The following is a 23,789-nucleotide window of genomic DNA, read 5'->3' on the forward strand; positions in this document are numbered from 1 at the left end:
GGCAGTTGGCTGTGGATAGGTCGAGAAATCAGGCTATTGTAGTTAAACTTGTTAAAATCAATCAAACTATTGATAACAGAAAAGGGGAGGGGACAGATTGAGGAAAGGAGGCAAGACACCGAGATTCCCTTTGTGGTAACTTGCATAGTTAGTTTCCTCGAAAATAGGTGTCTGGAGGCTTTCCTCCCTGCTCTTAATGCAAATGAGCTGTGATTATTCAGCAATGGGAGAGGCAGTTTTGCATATTCTCAGAGCCACAGTTCTCACTAAAAATGAAACACTGCTACTAAATCTTTTAGACTCTTTACTAAATTGGTGAGGTGTAGATTGCATGACATAGCAAAAAAGGGTGGGTACCAGAAGGGTGCTTGAATAGTCACTTGGAAGAATAGTCCAATGGAGAATTATTTCTGCCAAAGGAATCTGTAAGGTTCCCAAACAGCAAGTCTTGTGACTGATTCATCCAAATTTTCAGGGCTTAGAATGCCCTTCTAGACACCTTACAGAATGACTGGCAGCTCTTGCTAGGGTACTATGGTACCTGTTCCACAACTTCACCACAAGGAGTGTACCTGAGCCAGCACTTTCAGAATAGATTTTGTTGAGCCAGAGAGATCTGCTTACTGGAAAGTTTTTCAAACAAATTCTGCCCATCACTGTATTTTTCCCAACAGTGTTTGCCCGGCAAGCAAAGATCGTTCACCCAGTAGATCTGCAACTAACCCATTAATAGATCCAGTCTTCCTACTGCTAAAAAAGAAAAAAGAAAAGAAAAAGGTAGCCAGGAGCCAGAAGATGACTGAGCAAAAGCGCCCTTTCTGCTTGCATGTGCTTACTTGAACTGCCAAAATGCTTTTTTGCTTCTTAGCTGATTCAAGACCTCACATCCCAAAATACTCAGGACACATGCTCAGCCATGGGCTGGGCTCCTAGCACGTATGCCATTTATTCTCCTCAGAATTGCTTGAGCTAGATTACAACTAGTCTTCTGTAAGAGCTGCATGTGCCATTTATCTGCACTCCAAAGCAGCAGGTGTGCTCGGGGAAAAGAAGCCCTAATGGCTTTTGGCTTCTCATTGGTAATACTAAAAATCCATCATCTGGAGCAGATGTCAGTTGGCATCTGATATCTGCCCCAAGGAACTGAATTGGTAATAGCTAGACCACCAGCTAATTGGACTAGTGTACATGGAAAGTATATGGGGCTACAGGAGGAAGGGAGTCTTGAAAATATTTCTTTCCTTTTCTCTTTCATCTTCCTGAGCAGCCAGACCCAAACCTCAGTCCATATTTCTCATGCCCACTCTGCAATGCTGTCCCCCTCCTCTCTTAGGAATGCTCCCCCTCCGCACACTTCTGCTCAGTCTTTGCTGTGTCTACACTTTCTCAAAACTGCGGAAATTGCAGGGAGCAGCGAGGTCTGGGCTGAAAATGCTGATGCAGGAAAGTAGTGCTCACAGCTGTTTCTTGCTTAGGTGCCTGGGACAGGAATGCTGCAGCATGCTCCCAGAAAAAGAGGCACCGCATAAAACACTATGGCAAAGGGCAAGGAGAGACTGAACCAGATTCATTTCCTCCTTCAGAGTTCCAACAGGAGACATCCTGCATCCTTTAGTTTCTCATTCATTCACATGAATCTCATACAAAAAGTGAGAAGAAGTTGAACCTGGCTACGGAAGAAAAGGCAAATTGGTATGACACAATGCAGCAACCTCCTGCCCCCCTCCCCCACCGCCCATTCCTCCCCACCCTAAAGCTTCCCTTGGATGCTTAGCACTAAAGTTGTCTGTCGAAATCTGCTGAGTCTATATCCCTGACACAAAGGGGTGGTTAGAACAGGATCTGCTGGTAGACTTCTAGGTGTTATGCAGCAGATCAGCAAAGGGTTCTGACTTGCAATTGTCTAACAATACTGACATTAAAAATACTGTTTCTCCTAAATTAGGTTGCTGGGGAAAAACCTTTGAGGGGAAACCAGTAGTGGTATTTTGTATGAAAGGAGTGGTGATCTTAGTTCTGGTACTGATCACAAATTCCAGAGGCTGAGCATGTGCTCAGAAGCACCCCGTTATTTAGCTCTTACCATATGAGACACATTCGTGGAGAAAAACGCTATCAATGGCTACTAGTGCTGATAGCCTTTTCCCATCTCCAGTATTAGAAGCAGTATGCCTATGTATCCCAGTTGCTGGAGAACATGAGCAGGAAGATGCTGTGGCACTCATGTCCTGTTTGTGGGTTTCCTGTGGGAAGCTGGTTGGCCACTATGTGAACAGAATGCTGGACTAGATGGTCCCTTGGTCTGATCCAGCAGGGCTCTTCTTGGGTTCTTATGAGATATTCTTTTGCACATGGTGGACCTCAGTGTTCTAGTAAAAAAAATAAAACCAATCGCACAAGCCAAATGTCCACTTACCCCTGATGGAGCAATGAAGAGCAGGAAAGGTGTAAGTAAGTGATGGTAGGTACTCAGGCTAATAGATTAGTGCTATCTGATAGATTTTAAAAAGAGAGAGGGGTGAGGAGTAAATGTGAGAGGAACTCTGGCCCACTTCAGACATTTTTCTAGCAATGCAGCCAACAGAGAAGCTATTGGTGTGAGGAGTCTCCTCCATATTGGAATTGTGATCTCAAATATGTCTTCATCAGAAGAGTCTGCCTTCAACCCAAGCATCTGCCTATCAAAGGTGACAATTCAGATTTCCAATATGTGAGAGACTCTTCACACAAATGGTTTCCCTGTTTTGGCTGCTAGAATATTGTCTGAAATAGATCAGAATAGTTAGGGAAATGCTAAATGGAATTAGATGTTTAAAAAGTCTTGGAAAAAGCCAGTAAAATTTAATTTAAAAATTCAACAAAATCTGGAACCTGACCCTATGCTTTGTAAATGATGCTTACTGCTAAGGGCCACATTGCACTCTACATGTGGCAGTAGTTGGTTGGTTACAAAACAAAAATTCCAAGAGCAACCACCAGAAGCTGAAAGTTTCAGTAGGGGAAAGGAGGGGAAGGGGGAAGCAAAGGGGCTAATTAAACTTTTACTCTCCAGTCTCTTTTCTTTCCAGACAGGAAAAGGTGCACAAGGACCTCCATCCACCCCCACCCTTCGCAAAACTCAAGAGGTGGGCAAAGAGTGTCCTCTCAATTTCATTCAACTAAGCAGCAGAAAGGGAAAGGGCTAAGAAGGTTTTCCCCCTACTGCTGCTCCATTCCCACTTTCATCCTGCCACAGATATTTTTTTTTTAAAAAAAAAAAAAGCTGGAGAATCACAGAGGTGCTTAATCTATAGTACAGAGTTAAGAGTACTGCAACAATTTTTTGTTTAGGCTTTGTTTGTTCTAGTTTGTTTTATAATACAGAATAAGAAATAAGAAAAAAAATTCTTTCCTTTCAGTGATTTATCAAATTTTATGTTACACTTCCTGCATTATCTCAAAGATGCACCAGTACTAAGTTTGTATTTAAATGTATTTAAAATGCAACTGATTAATTGATAAGGGCAGATGATTAATCCATAAAAATTATTTAGTTGGTGGCCAGCACTAATGCTTATGCAGATAGGCAGTTACTCATTTGTTGTTTCAGTCATCATTATCATTATAAAGTAACATATAAAAATAACCTAATAACCAAATCAATATCCCAGTAAACATCAAATTAAAACATGTTTTTGATTTACTATGCACACACACACATCCACAGTAACTATTCTACTAGCACTTATTTAGGAGATAAACATGGAAGAGGGTGTCATCCATATCACTTTGACCTAAGCTTTGCAGCCTGCATGTGTGTATTTGTGCAAGTTAAAACTATTGAAGCATGGATGCTATACAGAAATTATTGACATTGCAGCAGGCAAACATGAAAGCTAACATCAAGGTGGAAAAGTGCTCACAGACCAGTTATCAAATGATCTATCCCATTCTAGCCGTCATTCAGTTCTAATTCAACTCAGACAATATGCTAAGCCATGGTTAGGCCGCTAACCCTTTTGAAGCAAATGGTTAGTAAGACTTTGTTCAGACGACACACTAAGCCACAGTGTTCAAGCATTTTGAGCTAAACATTATGGCTTAGCATGTCATGTGAACCATTCCTAACCATGGTGGCTACATAACCAGTTTAAACACGCTCACTAACCATTTGCTTCAAAAAGGTTGATGGCCTAACCATGACTTAGCATGTTGTCTGAACAAGCCGTGGATATGTAGCCACCATGGTTAGGAATGGTTTACACGACATGCCAAACCTTAATGTTTAGCTCAAAATACTTAGCCACTGTGGCTTGGCGTGTTGTCTGAGCAGGGTCTATGTGTCTATCCTTCTGAGTTTACCACCTCTAAGGTACTGTGAAAGGGATGGGGTAGGAAGATAGCTATGTGTAATTACCCTTTGGGCCCATTACAGAGGGCTGCAATCACTAACCTCTAGAACAGGGCCCCACAGTCACAGGGCCTCATGCACTTTCCCAAAGGGTGCCGTGATCCCCCTGCCACATTATTATTATTTATTTATATAGCGCCATCAACGTTCATGGTGCTGTACAGAACAAAATAGATTTCCCTCCACTAGAGATCCTCATGCTGATTGCTTTTTCCTCACTGGATCTGTACAAGTATCACTGGGGAAGGGGTGGAGAGAAGGCTCTTCTTCATTCCCTCCTGTAGCAGTCCTTACAGTGAGTAGCAAGGAGAGCAATCTATTATCAAGATTGCCAGGATGCGCGTACGTGCAGTGACCCTGACCCAGAAGCACATGCAGCTCTTGGAGCCAAAAAGGTTGCACACCCCTGCTCCAAAACAGGGCTGGGGAACCCATGGCCCTCCAGATGTTGATGATTTCCATCCTCCCTCCCCATTGGCGAAGGCCGATAAGGAAGTGAGTCCAAAAATATCTGAGAGGCCACAGGGTCCCTAGTCATGCTCTAGAAAGAGTGCGAGGGGAGTACTTTTTCCTTTTACTGGATAAGCACCTGCTCTTTAGTCAGGAGCTGATAGACATTCTGGAGAACACATTCTGTGGCCTAGTATATGTGAAAACAGCATTTGTCCCACAGCGGCCAGAAGCTTCCGTGATCAGGGGTAGGCTTAGATGGGTCATTCACTGTCAGACTGTAGTCAGTCTGTGATGCCAATGTGAGTGCTACATCCTGTGTCTATAGCCCAGGGATAGGCTGTTTTAACCTACCACTGCCATCAGCCCTCACCATTAACTATGCTGGCTAGGGTTAATGGGAGTTGTAGGCCAAAGTACCTGGAAGGCCATAAGTTGGCTGCCCCTGCTGCAGCCACTATAGGAATTCGAGTGCTTAATGGAAGCAGTGAATAAGAAGAACTCTCCTTTGCCAGGCAGTTGTGCCTTCTCATGTATATATTAAATTTAATTATACATCCTATCATAAGGAGGCTAAGTAGTAACTTCTCTCCATGGCAAGTAAGGTACTTGCCATGGAGAGACGAAAGAGGGTAAAAGCCACTCTAATGGTTGAGATATCACTCCCCTTTACTAATCTGGTATTGGGGTAATTCAGTACCACTGGCAATTTTGTTCTCCCTTTTCGCTCATGATCAGGCACAAATTTTTGTTGGAAATTTTTTCCCAATAACCCAAATAAATTTGTTTTCCACCATTCCTTATTAGAACCATAGCACAGAAAACCTTGTCTCAATCTTTCCCAGGCAGTGACAAACATATCCTTCTTAGAAATAAACATTGTGCCTAATCTGTGCCAGCTTCCAGGCTGCCGTTACTTGTTTCTTTAAGATTCTGCCTTGATTTTGCACAATTTTGCTGTTGTCAAGTGGTTTACTGACAGAATAATTCCATGTCAGCATCTGTAGCAGGCTTCATTGCATTATTAGTTTCTATAACTTTACTGGGATGCTTTTCCGGTTTTGACCTGGATTTCTGTTTCACTGCTAATGAGCAGCCATTGTCTACAGACAGGTAACCCAACCTTCTTCACAAGGATCACCCATAAAGTGCATCATACATATGGAGTGGGAAAGGGGCATCAAAGTTGTAACAAAGGAGAGCATGGGCATTGGTTGAAATACTGTGGGGAGGGGAAAGAGTTATGACAAGGATATGGACTGTATTAAAAAAAAACACACCCAGAGATGTCACTGAATAACTTACGGCACGAAAAATACAACTTGAATTCTGTGGAAGCCTGGAGTTTTGACAGGTTGTTTGGTCACTGATCCTCGATGGGAAACAAGCTGCTTTTCTCTGTCCCTGAGAGCAGGGGTGGGCAGAAGGTAAACTGCTGGGTTTTTTGGACTTCAACTCCCAGAAGCCCCTTGCTAGCATAGCCAATAGTCAGGAATGCTGGGAGTTGAATTCCTGACCAACTTCCCAGCATTTCTGACTTTATAGGCTGCAACACAGAATTACTACCCAGGGTACAGAGGTGTTCACATGTCCATGGGGCAGCAGGAGAGAGAGAGGATGACCATGAGGGGCAGGACCCAAGCAAGAAGGGTGTCTCAGATCGCATCTTCTCTAATTGTAAAGCGACCTACCCCATAGGAACTGCATATACACAGCTCTCTGCACCAATATTCTCTCCTTGTCACACACTGTATTCTTTCACACTTAGTCATTTATTTATGTTTTTCTGTATACAGGGCATTCATATCTATACTACAGGACATTCATATCTGTACTATACGCTCTGTTCTACTCATTCACACCATATGTTATTTCATAGACCCAAGTATGCAACAGCTACACTTAAAACACACCCTATTCTCATTCTCACACCCACATTCATTCAAACAAACATGTATGCTATTTCAATCAGTCGCTACTTCAACTGGTGATGATCAGTCATTCTGTGATTTTGCAACCTATTTTGGTAAAGTTTTATATAAGAAGCTTCTTTGCGAGCTTCTGGGTTTGCTATGCTTGTTGACATTATGGCACAGTGTTTAAATGACAGACATGTTAAAGAAATAAAAGAAACTTCTGCCGCTTGTGCAAGGGTGATACAAGCCCATCAGACTTCAAAATGTGAGCACAAAAGCACAGCAAATGGCAAGTACAAAAATCATACATCTTGTGAAAATTCAATTGTACAGTGTGATCAAGCAACCACATTTTTATCCTTTATCAGTATTGTCTGTTCAAAGAAAAACAAAATATTATTTACATATGATTCCTGCTGATTGCAGCAGAAGGGGCTCCAGGGTGGAAGGGATAGGAAAAAAGTCCCCTGCATTTATTTAGAAATGACAGGTTAAGGGGACAAAACTTTTGCAAGAACACATAATTCTTTCCCCGCTGCTTTATAATATACACACAGTATACCCAATCCCCTGGGACTGGACTGAGGCTTATGCATAAGTGTGACATACTGTGGCTGCAATCCTATACCTACACATCCAGGAGTGGCGCCATTGAATTCAATGGAACTTACTTCCATGTAGATATGGGCGAAATACCGTGCAAAGAGATGTCTCGCTCATGCATCAAGACTCTCCCCTCTTCTTCCCCCTGCAGTGCTTAGGACTGCAGCCTTATAGCAATTTATCAGTAAAGGACTGCATATTTAAATTATGTAAGCCCTCCCTCTGGTGGAACATCTTGTACAACATGTTTAAAATCAGGGAAGAATCAGTTCAGCATTCCTTTCTTATGGTTAGTACACATGGTTGTTTCAGAGCTTGCAGTTATTGGGATTTGACCAGCAGGCCTTACAAGTAACTCCGCATATAAAAATCTATCCCTTATGTTTCCCCACTTGTAGTAGCAGGAATTATGAAGGCTACAGCAACACAGACACATCCAGGAGCAGTAAACACAAGTAACATGTGAAAAGTGTTGTTTAGGAATCAAAGCTTTTCAAGAAGTTCCACAAAAAAGTAAAACTGATTATAATTTCAGCACCTTTAAAAACAAGCAAGAAAATCAATAACATTATCAGAAAATGATTTTGTAGTACCATAAAGGAGACATTAAAAAAGCCACAGTCCAATACCACATTACATGCATCTAAAGTCATTAATCTGCTTCAATGAATCTAACTCTGTGGAATTGTAGTCCTGAACTATGTCTCATGATCTGAAGTTATAGGGCAAGGATCAACACAATGTTTTTAAATGCATTATCAGAAATATTAGTTGAAGTACTGTACCTTCAAACTTCTTCAAAGACTTACAAGCCTTTTTTAAAAAAACAACAACACACCAATAAGTCAGAAGGATACTTCTATTTGTAGTGGTATAGTGAAGTTCTCAATTACACAGAGGTCTTCATCAGGCAGAACGGACAAGTTTGAATACATCTCAGTTCTGGTTGGGGCATGTTGGAAATTATAGGACTTTTTTTCTGCCTAAACATGAATAGGATTGTATCCTAAACCTGGTGGACCCATTACCCATCCAGGATTTGAACTGCTACCCTGATAGAAGTATTGCTCTACATAGATGTGATCACCACAAGCTGGCCATAGTTGTGGTGTTTTTTTTAAAGGAACATCCATATTCTCCTTTCAGAGAGAAAGTAAAATTAAAGCCCTAGAAGCAAAGTTCCCATTTGTTGTTTATTCGTTCAGTCGTTTCCGACTCTTCGTGACTTCATGGACCAGCCCACGCCAGAGCTTTCTGTCGGCCGTTGCCACCCCCAGCTCCCCCAAAAGGCCAATCTCGCCCAACTGAAAAGGACCAGTAACCCTACCAATGGCAAGGGATACATATAATAAAAGAGGAGACACCCAGGCCGTGGAGCTCATGCCATCAGCTCCTGAAGAGACCTTCAACTGGTCTGAGAGCCTCTTTCCTCATCTTCCCTGGAGCTACTTAAGACCTGGGTGCCCTGAGGGAAGGCAGAAGAGAAGCCAGTTGGGTTGAGAGAACAATATTCTGGTGAGTGGTTGGGTTAACTTTGGTTTATTTCAGTATTTAAAAATTGTAAACTGTGTTGGGTGCCTTGGCAGAAACGCAATGTAGAAACGTATTAAATAAAATGAAGGAGTGAATGAATAAACACACAGATCACACACCAAGTCTCAGGCTGAAAAGCACAGAATTTATTCTCCAAAGAGGAATGTGAAGAAAATGTGTCTTAGAGAGACTGAACATAGGCTACCTGCCCCCACACCTCCCAACAAGTAGGAACTAGGAAACCTGACAAGTCTCTAGGAGAGACTGATGACCCAGCATTTTAAAGTGTGTTCTCAAATGTCAATCATACCCAAACACAGATGACCATACAACAAGCTTCAAACCCGATAAGCCTGAGATAACCTGGGCTATATACTGAATACCTTACACGTATGGCATCAGCTATGCATCAAATTCAAAACCATCCTGGCCAAAGCAAACTGATCTTCCTTCACCTATGACACTGGCCAGCCGTATTTCTTCCCCACCAGTAGCAAGGTTCCTTGTTCAATCATTGCCATAAAGGAAGGTAAGAGGGGCAAGGGCCTAGGTGAGTGACAGGATTTCTTTCTGGGGCGGGGGAAGGGGAGAAAGAAAATGTTTTGAAATTCAGTTGCTTAGCACCTTGAAGTAAACAAGTGATGGATAGCAATAAGCATTATTTTTAAAAAGTGATCACAAGGTATTACATTTAAAGCTTCCCAGAGGTACAGTACTTGGGCTGCAGCAATTGTCTATAGCAAAAAAGCTATTTTTCCCTGATCTGTATACAAGGACAGCACCCTCAAAGGTGCTAAGAAGACAAATGTACAGTTGAAATAGTGGCCTGGTTCAAACATAACGGAAAATCAGTTTGATCCTGGCTTATCCTCACTAAAGCACTGTTTAAACAATTTCCTGAATTTAAATGTAAAGGAAACTGCAATTTGTTTAAAAACAGAAGTAGATGCTTCTGATCTCCTTCCCAGAGCAGCTAAAAAAGAGGGGAGAGGGCAGTTTGTGATCCTGAGCAAGCTCACGCATAGTGGAAAACCACGCTTTCCTCTTATGCCTGAACCAGAAAGTAGTAAGCATTAAAAAAGTGACACATTACACAAGAGAAGGGGAGAGAGGCAGAAAGCCCAGTCAGGAAATGGGCAAAGATCAGGATGGAATGGGGCATCAGCAATCTTTCAGCTCCTCTGCAATACGTTAATGCCAAACCTACAGAGTGGCCCAGAGCAAGATGCCTGTCTCCAAGCTCTGAAGCGATGTAAGTTCTGTTAGTGGTAGGGGGAGGCATCACTAAGACCAAGGGGCAAAAGAAGTTCTGCCTTCTTCAGCACAAGGAAAGGGTGGTGCTTTGCTCTGCTCAAGAACAGTATTGAACACTGCGCCTGGCAGGTGCAGGCAGCACCTATTGAGGGGAAGCAGGGAGGAATCTATCCTGTACCTCACTCTACCAAGTACCTCAGATTTCAAGTCTATCTGCAAGTCACAGCTTCTGACTTCTTGTTCCATTGCGCAGCCTTCAGCAAGCATAAAGCCTCAATCCTCATTTAGAAAAGGGGACATCAGGAAAAACTTCCTGTTAGAGCAGTACAACAATGGAACCAGTTACCTAGGGAAGTTGTGGGCTCTCCCACACTAGAGGCATTCAAGAGGCAGCTGGACAACCATCTGTCAGGTATGCTTTAGGGTGGATTCCTGCATTGAGCAGAGGGTTGGACTCGATGGCCTTGTAGGCCCCTTCCAACTCTTACTATTCTATGATTCTATGAGTACTAGAGGGAAGTTGCAAGTGAAATTTGGCAGCTGAAACTTCCATCGTGACTACATCTAGTTAATAGTTCTTTCATGCTTGCATCATACTATGAGAGCCAGTGTGGTGTAGTGATTAGTGTTTGACTGGGACTCGAGAGATCTGGGTTCTAGTCCCCACTCACCCACAAAACTCACTGTGCGACTTTGGGCCAGTCAGCGGCCTGGTTTGCATGTAACAACCCAGAGTATAGGCTGAGTGGATTGTCGTTACATGCAAACCCTGCATGTGGCTTAACTATTGATTGTTAATTATGAAACAACACAGGAAGAAAACCCATAACTTTTTGTTGGGTTGTGAACTCTTGGTTGTTCATGTTGCACATAACAACCCATGCTATGGCAACCAACAATTCAATGACAACATGTACTCAACCCATACTCTGGGTTGTCATTACGGTCAAACCAGGCCTCAGCCTAACCTATCTTACAGGGTTGTTGTGAGGATAAAATGAGGAGGTGGACCATGTAAGCTGCCCTTAGGTTCCTTGCAAGAGGAAAAGGTGGGATATAAATGTAATAAATAAATAAATCATAAATCATAGTACTTATTGGTTATTGCCAATGTAACAAAAAATGGACCCACAGAAATGATCTGCTCCAACTATGGAAGTCAGAACTGTAACATGAATAATTTCCATCTCACCATGTGAACTGAACAAATTCTAGTCACATCACTAAGAGATTTAGTTCCTGGTGCATCCGTGATGGGATAGATCTCTGCCAGGGACTCTGGAGGGCTGCTGCCAGCCATACAGACAGTACTGAGCTAGATAGACTCATGGTTTGACCTGTCAGAAGGCAGCTTCCTTAGAGAACCAAGCTACTACAGACACTTGACTTGTAATCCAAAGCGACACCACATTGGCTTTTAGGATAAGAGCGTAGACACAACCAAAATGGAGGTCCAACTTGAGTAAGAGAAGATGGAAGGAGGCAGAGAAAGAAAGATTGTGATATATTTTATTTTCCTACTGTGGGAAGTCTGGTAGTTGTTTAGTTGGAACACTCAGGGAAAGTGGTGGTCGGTCCCTAATGCAGTCTGAGAAGATCAAGCAAAGCAGAAACAGCTGTAGTAAACTTTGCAACAAGGATTAAAAATCATCAAGGCAACCACAACCAAAATCCAGAATGTCCTGCAGACTGGACAGTAGCCACTCTTTGTTGAGAATGGGATACATGAGGGCTATATCAAGGCTTGAAGGACCTGGTTTGGCTCAAGTCTCTGCTCTATTAATAAGCTGTAAGAGCTAGACTGAGAATACCTGGGTCTCAGCCTCAGCTTAGTCATAAAGCTCTCTGGACCAACCACTGTCCCTAAGGTAAAACCGACCCCACAAGGTTGTTGTGAGAATAAATGGAAAAGGAGTTCCACAGAGGAAGCATGGGATAAAAAATTAAATAAGCAAAAAAAAAGAGATAAATCTGTCTGATTCAGAAGATGTACATCCACACTCCCCTGTAGAAAGTGCTGGTGACATTGCCTCCCCATCAGCTCCAAAAAATACTGGCCGCCCTACTACTCTTTAATCATTACATCTGGATGCTACTATTCCTTTCTCCTGCAGCCTCCAGTTCAGGGTAGGCCTCCCTCCCCCACCCCCACAATAGCTTGAGCTACAGATTCCCTTGAAAGAGAAAGAAAAGCACGACCAGGGAAGGCCCTGGCCTCCTCAGTACTTCTTGTTGCCAGGATTCTTCTTGTTGAATAGGCTGACCTTGTTGGCAGAGGAAGACTCAAGCTTCACTTTATCCATTAAAGTCTTCTTAATGGCAGCCGGTGAGACTTTTTCCTGGTCAGCTATGAACTGCAGCTCCCTGTCGAGAGACAGAAAACTCATTAGCAGCTCAGAGGACACAGCTAAGAGGGGGCCACTACTCCCCACCTCCAGGCTTGTGAGTACCTTGTCCTGATGCAGGACGCCTCCACAGCGTTGATGAGCAGAGAGCGGAACCCACCACTCTCCAAGAAGTGCAGGGCATAAATGGTTGCGCCCCCTGGTGAGCAAACGTTGTCCTTCAGTTGTCCAGGGTGTTGCTCAGAGTCCAACAGCATCTTGGCAGCTCCCTGCAGTATTGGGAAAAAGAGTTAAAAAGCTCGATAGAAATTAGCAGTAACAGTTTTAACCTCTTTTCATTTTTTTAAAAATCCCAACTTCTTATTTCTAGGAAAATACTGAAGATTCCTATTCAGAATTACACAAGGTGGAAGCATCCAACATCTGGTCCCTTCCTCAAAATGATAAGATTAAAAGGAGCCTGCTGTGCATCACACATGATGAAATCAGCATCAGTATCCTCTGGGCCCCCGGTTCCCGTTTGTCATTTTGACAAGAAATCGATTTAGACACAAAACCCAAGTGGTGCAAAAATGTTGGGCGATATTTTCGACCAAGGCAGAGCAGGTCTGGCTTGAAGAAGATGCATACAACATGACAAACTGACCAGCAAGGCCTGTGCTCCCAGCCGGACTGCAAGCCTGCGAGGAAGGCCCATCTTCACCCCTCCATCTGCCAGAGCATCCAGGGCTGTGAATGCCTAAGAGACCAAAAAGGAAAGGAAAGTTATAGTCTCTGAAGGTGAAATGTAACCAGGAAAAAATAGCAATGCTGGACCATCTATACTTAATGGGACAGGTTCTTCCTAACTGCCACCTCCCCTCTCCAAGAAAGCCGGGATGGGCACCCCAAGGAAAGCAAACCTCGTGTTAGTTGTGAATATAAACCACACCCACCCTAGTCCAGAGACAAATTGTTTATCTTGGGGACTGTTTCTATCCAAATCTTGGCTGGGACCATGGAATTTTGTTATATTAACATTCATCCATCAAGCACTCAGAGCCATCCAAAGACCAGTTGCTAATGGATTCACTGAGGCTAGAAATCAATAGCTCTAATGATCTGGAGACTAGACATGTCACTATAAAGCCTGACCCCAAGTAGTGCTGCTAAAGACTCCTGCCTGAAAACTTGGGAGAGTTGCTGCCAGTCAGTGTTGACAATACTGAGGTAGATGGAATTGTCTGACTCAATATAAGGTACCTTCCTCTCTGCATTTAACCCCCCCCCCCTTTTGCCTAAGAAGTTCCTTTTGTCACATACAGGTAAGAAATGGCACATACATAAGCAGGTCCACTGCCACTGAGCCCAGTGACTGCATCGATCAAGTCTTCTTCCACCTCTGTGCAGAAGCCCACACTAGCCATCAATTGCTCTAAGAGCTTTCCATCTTCCACTTCAGCATGGCTCCCTGTGGCGTAGACTGTGGCCCCTTCCCGTACAATCACTGGGGTGTTGGTCATGCACCTGATCACTTTTGGAGTGGGGCAGAAGGCAGAAAGTTTCTTCGAGAGGCAAAACAGGAGAAACAAAGGAGTGTGTTTAACTTACATCTTGTATCGAAAATGAACACTTTGATAGCAAGGGGCAGAAAAAATCCAACCCTTTGGCTTTTGCAAGGTTATAAATCATGCAGAGCAGAGAAGTTGAACCTCTTTCAGATTGAGGGTCGGATTCCGTTTTGGAGAAGCTTTCACAGGCCACATTCCAGTGGTGGGCGGGGCTGAAGTTATCAATGTATTTTAGCTGAAAGCTCTTACTGCTAGTCACTAAGCCTCAGGAGAAGTATTTCAACCTTTTAGAATGTGGGTGGGGGGACATGCACAAAAGCCAGAAAAATAGCAAATGATCAATGATCGAGGGAAAGGGAATGGATCTAAGCAAAGGGCCAGATTGGGACCACAGGCTGGTCAGATTTAGGCCCTGAGGTCCCCCACCCTGAGACCTCCCTCAGCATGCATACGTGGCAAATGCATAGGCTCTCGAATGTGCGTCGGCCCTATGAAGTTGCAGTGGTCTGCCCCTGCAATCCCACCCTTCCTCTTACGTACATACATTCTAGCCAAACAGAACATCTGAAAATCCTTACAGAAGTGCTGGAAACCACAAGGACAGCAGCCTCAAAATCAGAAAGACTGCTTATACATTACTGACATCATCCCGGGACGATTTAAGAATGGGTCCGTGGGAGACAATGGGAATTTTGCCATTCAAGTTGTTTTAACACACACACACTCCACCCACAAAAATTCAGAAACAAACTATTAATAATTACAGCAGCAACAACAAAGAATTTCCCCATGGGGCAACAGTGCTCTATACTTGAGCTTGGCTAAGAAAGAAACTTCTGTAGTCAAAGGTGGAAGAAAGTCCGGTGTCTACAAAGACTATTAGGTGAAGGCTCTGGTGGGAGCACATATGGCCTAAATCATTTGTATTTCTATTTGAAACATCAGGAACCAGAGCACCAGAAGGAGCACAGGGATAGCACAAAAGCCTAAATTGAATGTATGAGCAAACCAGCCAGGCAGGACCAAGCTATCCAGGGGCAGATTCCTGTTAAGGCTCTCATTGCAAGTGTCTTCTGGATGGTGCCAAGAGCCTCGTGTAGGAGAGCAATATGCAATGTTTCCCCAGGGGAGTTTAGACCCTATTTTACCATCAAATACTTTGCATAAAATTTCCCCCCTGACATAGTAGATCTGAAGCCAGAGCAGGCAGACATTTGCATTCCTTCTGCAATGCTGAACAAGCCATTCACCATTTCATTTGCAGGAAATTGTTACAGGCATGTCAAAATGATGACAGGCTCCGTAACAGTGCAGCCAGACGGCCTGGCCCCATTAACCCTATGTTTTCAAAGGCATTGAATTATATTTCAAAATCATTACATTCAATATAATGACATATAGTAGGTTGGATCCAGATTTACGCTGGATCAACCGTGCTAAAAGAAGTGGACTTCCCCATTCCTCCTTCCCACAGCAATCCCTCCAGCCACTGGAAAATGCTACATAGAGTCAGAAGGCCCTACTGAATAAAGTGAGCTGCGGTGTTGGGGAGGGAATCCCTCAAAATCAGGTAGAAAGACCTCTGAGAGTAAAGCCCTTCCTTTGGCGGTCCTTTCCTCTTGCAGAAGGCAGATCCTGGATCCAACCCAGGGATTGTTTTTATTAAGCCCCTGATCTGACCATCATACTGATATGGCCATCATATGTTCCACTTTCTTTTAACAGCCAGGTGGATTCAAAATGTTCTCCTGAAAATGAATGCAGATTCTTATGATGATTCTAAATCACAACAGCCATTCCATGTGCTTAAAGAGGGCCAACCGTGAGAGGTGGAGAGAAAGTGAAAATTGATGTCTGAATTGGGCAGCAAGACCTTTGAAGAAGTGTTGGCCCAAGAGTGGGGGGAGAGGAGGGCCCTCTGCCTTCATGCAGCCAAAACGTCTTGAGCTAGCACTGTGTTTAAACCCAGAACTGCCCCAATTATGCAAAAAGATGGGGTGAGGATCCAATTTTAAAATCAAATTGGGGCAGACTGGTGAAGAGTGAAGAATTCCCCCTGCCGGTTTAGCTCCCCAGTTTTCCCCTCACAAGCAGTTTCTCCTCAGCTAAGCTCTTTACCAGGAGTGACTTTAGGTAGGGAAAAATTCCTTGAGGAGAGGTCCTACGGGGAGGTAAAGTACACGCAAATCCCCCTTCCTTCTTTCTACAATGTTGAAATCTACATGAATGCAGAATCCCCATGAAAGAGGCAGCCCCCACGTTTAAATACATAGAACTGTTACTATCTGTTCCTAGTTTGGCCTTCAGAGGAGCCCACACTCAGCCCTGAAGAGACTTGTTAGAAATCACTGCTAAGGCTTTTCTCACCTTCTCAATAGAGCTGATAGTGACGCCAGCAGCACACGAAACCACAATGTGCCGATCTTCTATGTCTGAACCAATCTCGTCCAGGATGAATGGAATTATGGGAGGTTTCACTGCCAGGAACAGGACATCACTGTTTTTAACTGTCTCTTTGTTGCTTATTGTGAAATTCACACCCATTTTCTGGAATTAAGAAGTTGAAGAGCAACCATGAAGCATTCATAAGAACATAAGAAGAGCCATGCTGAATGAGATTAAGGGTCAATCTAGCTCAGCACTCTATTCACACAGTGGCCATGCACTGTTGACCAGGAGCCCACAAGTAGGACATGAGTGCAATAGCAACCTCCAATCCATGTCACTTGTGTATTTAGGCATACTCTTCTGATACTGCAGGTAGCATAGAGGCACCAGGACTAGTTCCTCGTGTCTTTTTCTACTTAGACAACAGGATTAGACATGTGGGGTCAGCCAAGAGTTGGGTATAATCTTGTTTACTAGAACCTGCAGGAACAAGATGAACTCAATAGGCAGTATACCAGCGGCCATCAATGTCACTTTGACCCTTACATATGAACAGACACTGAATGAGGGAGTCAGAGATGAAGGTTAAACTGTAATGCTGGTTGGGGGTTCTGTCAACCTTGGTGGAAATGTCTTGGTCAGCCTGTCCTTGACAGAGTTGAGCTCCCTGTGAAAGATCAAGTATGCAATCTGGGAGTGCTCCTGCACCCTGTATTGTCCCTAGCTATCCAGAAGCACCTTTTACCAGGCTTGCTGGACCTGGCCTCAGTTACAGATACCCTAGTTAGATCAAGAGTAGACCAGACAACTGTGATGCTCTCTATACTGGATTAACTTTTTAAGATTTCAGAAACAGCACTTGGTGCAGATGCAGCCATCAGAATGTTGGTTGGTGCATGGTGATAGGGACAAATTAACTGCATGGTTTCCTTTTTTGTTTCTAGGCCTGTTTAAGCCTATTTGTTTCCAGGTTCAATTTAAAAGATTGGTATTGACCTTTAAAGCCATGAACAGCCTGGGACCAAGGACCATCTCTGCCTATATAAGCCTAGCTTTATATAGGTTCATCTCCACTGGAAATGTGTCTAGCTGGAGCTACTTTTTAAGGGTGGCACTACAGTTATGAATACCTTCGCTGGCAAGATCCAACAGACTTCCTCTCTTCCCACTGGCTGTGAAAACATTTTTATGGTGCAAACCTATGCATGTTTTTAGACAGAAAAAAACCCTTCAACTCTCAGAATGCCCCCAGCCAGCCACTGCAGGACTTTTTTCTAAAGATTGCACCCTTCGTTACATAGACATTAGGAGCGTCATTTCTTCTCTTTTTTAACACTACTATGCAGTTTTAAATGTTACTTGAAGTTTCAAATGTTTCACGTGAAGTTATGATTTTTAGTATTTAGAGTTTTTGCAACTAAGAATCTAGTGCCTGAATTTGCTTCTTCTCCCCCCACCCACCCAATCCCCTTTCCTTTTGTGTCATTTTTTTTAGATTGCAAGCCTGTGGGTAGGGACTGTCTTAAGAAATATTTTTGTAAGCCGCCTTGAGAGCCTTTTTGGCTAAAGGGCGGGATAAAAGTGCTAAAATAAAATAAATATATTTACATACCACTTCGAGTACATTTTATGTAGAAAACCATGATAAAAATAAAATAGAAACAACAAACCACAGATGAATTCAGCAACTTGGGACCAGCTAAGGCTCTTAGGATATAAGAACTCGCAGGGTTGACCCAAAATGAGCAAGACACCATTGTCCCAAAGTTAGAATCAATGGACTCCACTGTACATTACATAGAAACATGTGTAACTGTAGCATAATAGTCCATTTTTAGAAAATCAGTCTGGACAGGAGTAATTGAGAGTAGCAAGGTGTGTGTGTAAGTAACCTGGTCCAAATCCCCCAATACCTTTTCCTCCATATGGTTTCAAATGTGTCTTGGCGAGAGCAAATTTGCCTTTGAAACCCCACAGAAGAGGAAGCCAATTGATTCATCTGTACATTTAAACAGCTTGTGGCCTAGCAAGCACGCCTGGGAAAGAGAAATTTTAGATTTTTCAGATCTTGCAACCTACCCGTAATCCCGAGACAGTTGGGAGATCCGTGTCTGGTGAGCTTGCTGTTATTTTGTGAGCAGCCAAGATTCCTGGAAAAAGAAAAATCCTGCTCTGGTTTATCACCATCTCTGGCCCATTGTTCTGCCAAGTCATTCAGCTGTTGGCCTTCACTCCCTCCTCAGCATATCCTTCCATTTGACTGTCAATGTGATTCTCATTACTCTTCACGATAGGCCAGGGGTAGGCAGATTTTAGGCTTGCAGAATCTACAGTTTTTACCAGAATCTTGAGATCTACTAACCAAGCTTGATGCAAAAGAAATACTCTTACCATTAAAGAATTCTGAGCTCCGGAATTTGTTCTGAGTGCCAGAAGTGAACAGACATCCTTCCATACAAAAATACATTCCTAGTTACCCCAAGCTTTCTACATTTGACCAATATAATTTAGAGTGATAAGCAGGAGCCGTATTGTAGTTGCTGTTAAACAATCTGGGAGTCAAAAATCCGTAATCTACTGCAAATCATCCAAAGATCTACCAGTCATCCAAATCTATCTTCTGCCCACCCCTGCCTTAAGCAATCTAACTGGTTCTGGTTTTTTTATAAAACCTCTACCTGAAGAACAGATGCATAAATCTGTGGCAGAGAACATAAACAGGTAAATGCTGGGAAATCTGCACATAAAATGCCATCCTTGAGAACTTGATGCTTCCCAGATCTGTGGGAAGAACAAAGCTCTCTTTTGCAATGTGTACAGCTTTTTGTGACTAATTATGAACTCTTCTAGCTTCCAGCCTTATTACTTCATTCTCAGTGAAACTTCACAAAAGGGAATAGGAATTTTCTTCTCCATGTTAACCTCTGGAAGGCCCAATCTTGGGCCTGGGTTCCAGGCTTTTGTTTTCAGGCAATGATTGTTATAACCTGGGTATTTAAATGCAAGGAGGAGTTTAAATACAAGAAGAATAGACCGTGCATGTCACTTGCCCTTGTTTCATGGCAATTACCATTTTTGCAACAATGCATACACTTTACTGAGGAACAAGTTATTCTGGAGAGATTGGCAATTTACCAGGGATACCATTAAGGGTGGAATTTCAATAGAGGCCAGTTTAGTACACACACCCTAAAATCATGTATAAGATTAACTTCAAACCTGCACCCCACTTTTGCAATATATCAACAAAAAGAACTCCCCACACCATTCAAATACTTCTCTGGAATACAGCACTCACACACAGAGATGATATGAAGGTCTAGGGAAAAACAAACCCAAAAAATGAAGAAAATACCAATTTTAACCCCCCCCCCCCAAAAAAAACACAACACATACATACACACACCCCTCATATGGGCAGGTCATCTGAGAGGAAAAGAGATAAGCATATGGGTACAAACTATGAGTATGAAGAATTTTCACATGATTTCCATTGTTCTACTCAGAACTATATGACATGATACAGTTATATAAACAGGGAGATGAAAGAGGGTATTTCACCGTTTGTTGTACTCAGGTATCTGGACATCGTGGCACCTACCTACCTGCTGCTGTAAAACCCCTGGCCAGAGAGAAGGCCAGCTGGCCAGCACCAATGAATCCCACACTCATGGTTTCAACAGTTGTTAAGAAGTGACCTAGGGGATTCCTGGAGTGAACAAAAAGAGGTAACAAATTAAAGGTTCCATCCTGCAGGGATTTATGGAAACAGCCAGCAGTTGTCATACTTACAATGTAAGTCCTACTTACGGTAGCCCTATTGAAAGGAATGGGACTTAGGTTAGTCATGATTAACCTAAGTCCCTTTCCTTTCAATGGGGCAATTCTAAGTAAGACTAACATTTGGATACTGCCTAACAGGGCCAAATACCTGAGATTACTTATTCCAGATTTGAGCTTGCCGGCGATTCCGATTCGATCACTCCCCCTCCACTTGTCATCACAGCTCACTCACTCAATCCTTTTCCTACACTTCACTTCCAGCCTGCTCCCCATTGTCCTTCAACCACTTTTCTTCCAAAGGGCCCCTCCCTGCCTCTTCTTCTCCTCCACATCCCCCTTCCGTATTAGGCCCGATCGTTGCCCTGCCTCTCCCCGACCCCTGCCTCTCCTTAGGGCCAACTTGCTCCCCAGAGTACCAACCTGCTCCTGCCCACGTGGCTCCTCCGGTGGGAAAAAAAGAGCGAACGCGGCCTCGCGTGGCAAAGCGACAGCAAGAGATAATAGTTCAGCCAATGCGAGGGAAGGGGGTGTGGCCTCGGCGTCGCCGCGCTCAATCAGATACTCAGAAGGCGGATCGCCTGCTAGCTATTGGAGCAACCTTTGTTTGCCATTGCATCATTCGATGCTTTCACGGAGGCCGCGAAGGTCCGATTTCATCGCCCAGTTGTCAGCAGGTAATGGCTGCTGCAACCTGGGCGTTTCCGATCGCACACTATAGACTTGCGGTCGCGCTGACTCCTGGGAATTGTAGTCTTGGGGGAGGCCGCTCACGATCTTGTTTTGAATACCTGAAACGTCGGTGATAGGAGCAGGAAGCATTATGAAGTTATACTTGTCAGGTACAGTACGTACTTTCTAAAATGGGAAGTGTCTGGACTGACACATGTCTAGAAATCACATTACTTTATCTAGAAGTCCTGGTTCCTAACTGTAGATGTGTGGAAACAGCTGTGAACATTCCGGGAAATGCACTTCCTAAATGCTCAGAGGTGCCACGCAAGCATAGGCAACATTGCGCCCTTCCAGAAATACTTCATTTGATTTGAGGGTGTTTTTTGTGTGTACTTTTCCAGATGTTACTATTGTTACACTATACACATGTGATGCAATTTATTTTAATTTTTCTGCATTGTTAAGAATGTATTCTCTTTAGTGTGTTTTTGTATTCCATGTATATGTATATACATTTCATAATAAAAAAATAACAAAAACATTCCAAAAGGAAATTTCTAAGATCCATATCATTGGAATACCCTTGCTAAGACATCTCAAAAGTCACAAAATACTGTGCAAGCTTTTGAATTCTCCAGGACAGGACAGCTTTTGTAAACCGCCCAGAGAGCTTCAGCTGTGGGGCGGTATATAAATGTAATAAATAAATAAATAAAATACACTGCTGCTTTATAACGGTAACGGTATTGACAACTGTTGGGGCCCATGATACATTCCATATACCATTTTCAAACCACTTTAAAATGTTATGTCCTGCTTGGTGTAGATCTGACAGGATCTTCTTCAGGCAAGATGGTAAACAAAATATAACATGTTAAAATAAAACTGAATATATAGAACCAAGCAAAAGGGCTGGGATGGGGGGGAGGGGGAGTGGCTGATTTTTAAGCCATGAAGTCTGTCTATAGTTATAATCTAAGGAGGAAAAGTGGAAGGAGAGCAAGGGGAAGTTTGCTTGTACTAGGCTGGATTTAAGCCCGTGTCTTGTAGTTTACAGAGAACAGTCCTCTATTTGAAGTCCAGTTTAAAGATAAAGAGTCATTCACAAGTAGAGAGAGCAGGGGCCTTGAAGTTGCTCCTCAACGCTTAGCACCTGACAGCAGACAGAACAGGCACACAGGTCATGTGGACACAGGCTTCCCAGTATGTGGGAATGTGTATTATTTTTATTTAAATTATTCTAATGATTTCTAAATTTGCATTGATTAGCACATGCAAATTTTATGCAAATCTCTGTCTTCTTTTTTGATACTACGTTTCCTCTTTTGAGGGGATGCACCCTAGTTATTGTTGATTCACAGCTGGGTCCTCAACCGAATTTAAAATTAGTGTCTCAGAACATTGTGTTGCATTTTCTTGTGTGCATTTTAAAATTTGATGTTTTAATGTTGTGTATTTTACTATTGGAAAACACCTTGGCAAACTGAAACATGTAGTATAAGAGCTCCATCACGCCAGTATTTTATCGCACTTTCATCCTGCCTTATTTACCGTTTTGCCCCGTGATCCTCACATGACCTCATCCCTGTCCATCAGTCAATTCACCTCTTCCCCTCCATTTTCTGTGTTTTTCTGGAGTGAGGAAATGCAGTATTTTTTCTCCACGCTGCCCTTCTGTCCCCATGCATTGCTATACTTGCACTATGTCGCAGAACCTCCCTTCTTGGGGGCGTGTGCATTGAAGTGTGGTCTTGCTGGCAAAAGAGGAGGGTGGGAGTGGTTCTCCTCCAGTCCATAGAATTGCTTAACCAGGAAGGGGGGAGGGGAGTGCATGAAGACCCCACACAGAATAGAGCATAACCTCAGAAATGGTGCCCAACCGATGAAACGCTAAAATGCTAGACAACAAAAGCAGAGGGGGCGAAGGCACCCATGCCCATCACAATGTCCATCAACCACAAGAACGAATGAACTGGAGGGGGAAGGAGAAGGGGACAAGATGGGGCAGGCACAATAGTGGAAGAACGAACAAGTGAAAAGAGATTTCGCCGATACAATGGCAATACCAGGAAGGCATGGAAAAGACACACTAATGAAACAGAGGTGGAAATCGCAGATCATACCTAAAGCGTCATCAGACGGGGAAATTGTGGTTCCCCACAGTCGCTTCACTGCCCCCATCCCACAAAGAGGAGCAAACAAGGATAATGTGGCCCATTCATGAGGCGTTTTTATCACGTTGCTTTTCCTGCAAACAACAGGAAATGGCGGCACATTCCATTTCCTTAAAAAAAAATCTTGGATTAAAATGGGTTTATTTTGTGACGAAAAAAAGGCAAGGAGCAAGAGGCATGGGGGATGTTGGACTGGGAGTCAGGAGATACGGGTTCTAGTCCCCACTCGGCAATGGAAACCCACTGCGTGACTTTGGGCCAGTCACAGACTCTCAGCCCAACCTACCTCACAGGGTTGTTGTGAGGATAAAATGGAGAGGAGGAGGATTATGTAAGCTGCCTTGGTTTCCATAAGAGGAAAAGAGGTGTGATATAAATGCAATAATAGTAAAGGACACGTGAAAAACTATTAGTGGGCAGTAGTGAGCATGTAATAAAATGCGCATCTGATGAACCCCTAAATCTTTTGAATAAACAAATATTGAAATTGCATTGTATTCATTCACAAGTGTATACGAGTACTGCAAGAGGAGTTAAATGTATACTTGTTTGTAAGAATTCCTTTGATTATTCACCTGGCCTTATTTTGCATCACATTCACATTGTGACTGAGGACAAGAACTAAGAGGGATTTTACTTCTCAGAAATAAATGTATTAATGGCGGGATGGGGCGGGGGGAATATTTAAAGAAACTGAGTAGTTTTGAATTTAGCACCTTCTTGGGTGCCTC

At 43.2% G+C, this 23,789-nt stretch overlaps 1 protein-coding gene across 2 annotated transcripts; it reads right to left on the bottom strand.

Annotated features, from left to right (window-relative positions):
* Nucleotides 1-9,017: 9,017 nt before the first annotated feature.
* Nucleotides 9,018-20,716, bottom strand: PYCR1 (pyrroline-5-carboxylate reductase 1). Of its 2 annotated transcripts, XM_063120183.1 has the most exons (8): nt 20,633-20,716; nt 20,035-20,138; nt 18,509-18,579; nt 16,409-16,588; nt 13,814-14,035; nt 13,138-13,230; nt 12,597-12,760; nt 9,018-12,510 (listed from the first exon to the last, which is right to left on the bottom strand). In XM_063120183.1, exons 2-8 carry the CDS (start codon nt 20,099-20,101, stop codon nt 12,366-12,368), a joined length of 942 nt encoding a protein of 313 aa, XP_062976253.1. In that variant the 5' UTR covers nt 20,102-20,138; nt 20,633-20,716; the 3' UTR covers nt 9,018-12,365. The 2 variants fall into 2 exon arrangements, with proteins under 2 accessions (XP_062976253.1, XP_062976252.1); XM_063120182.1 differs by lacking the exons at nt 20,035-20,138; nt 20,633-20,716 and adding an exon at nt 19,695-19,716.
* Between the last annotated feature and the right edge of the window lie 3,073 nt (nt 20,717-23,789).

The sequence above is a fragment of the Elgaria multicarinata genome, chromosome 3 (assembly GCF_023053635.1).
Source record: "Elgaria multicarinata webbii isolate HBS135686 ecotype San Diego chromosome 3, rElgMul1.1.pri, whole genome shotgun sequence".
Classification (NCBI taxonomy): domain Eukaryota; kingdom Metazoa; phylum Chordata; class Lepidosauria; order Squamata; family Anguidae; genus Elgaria; species Elgaria multicarinata.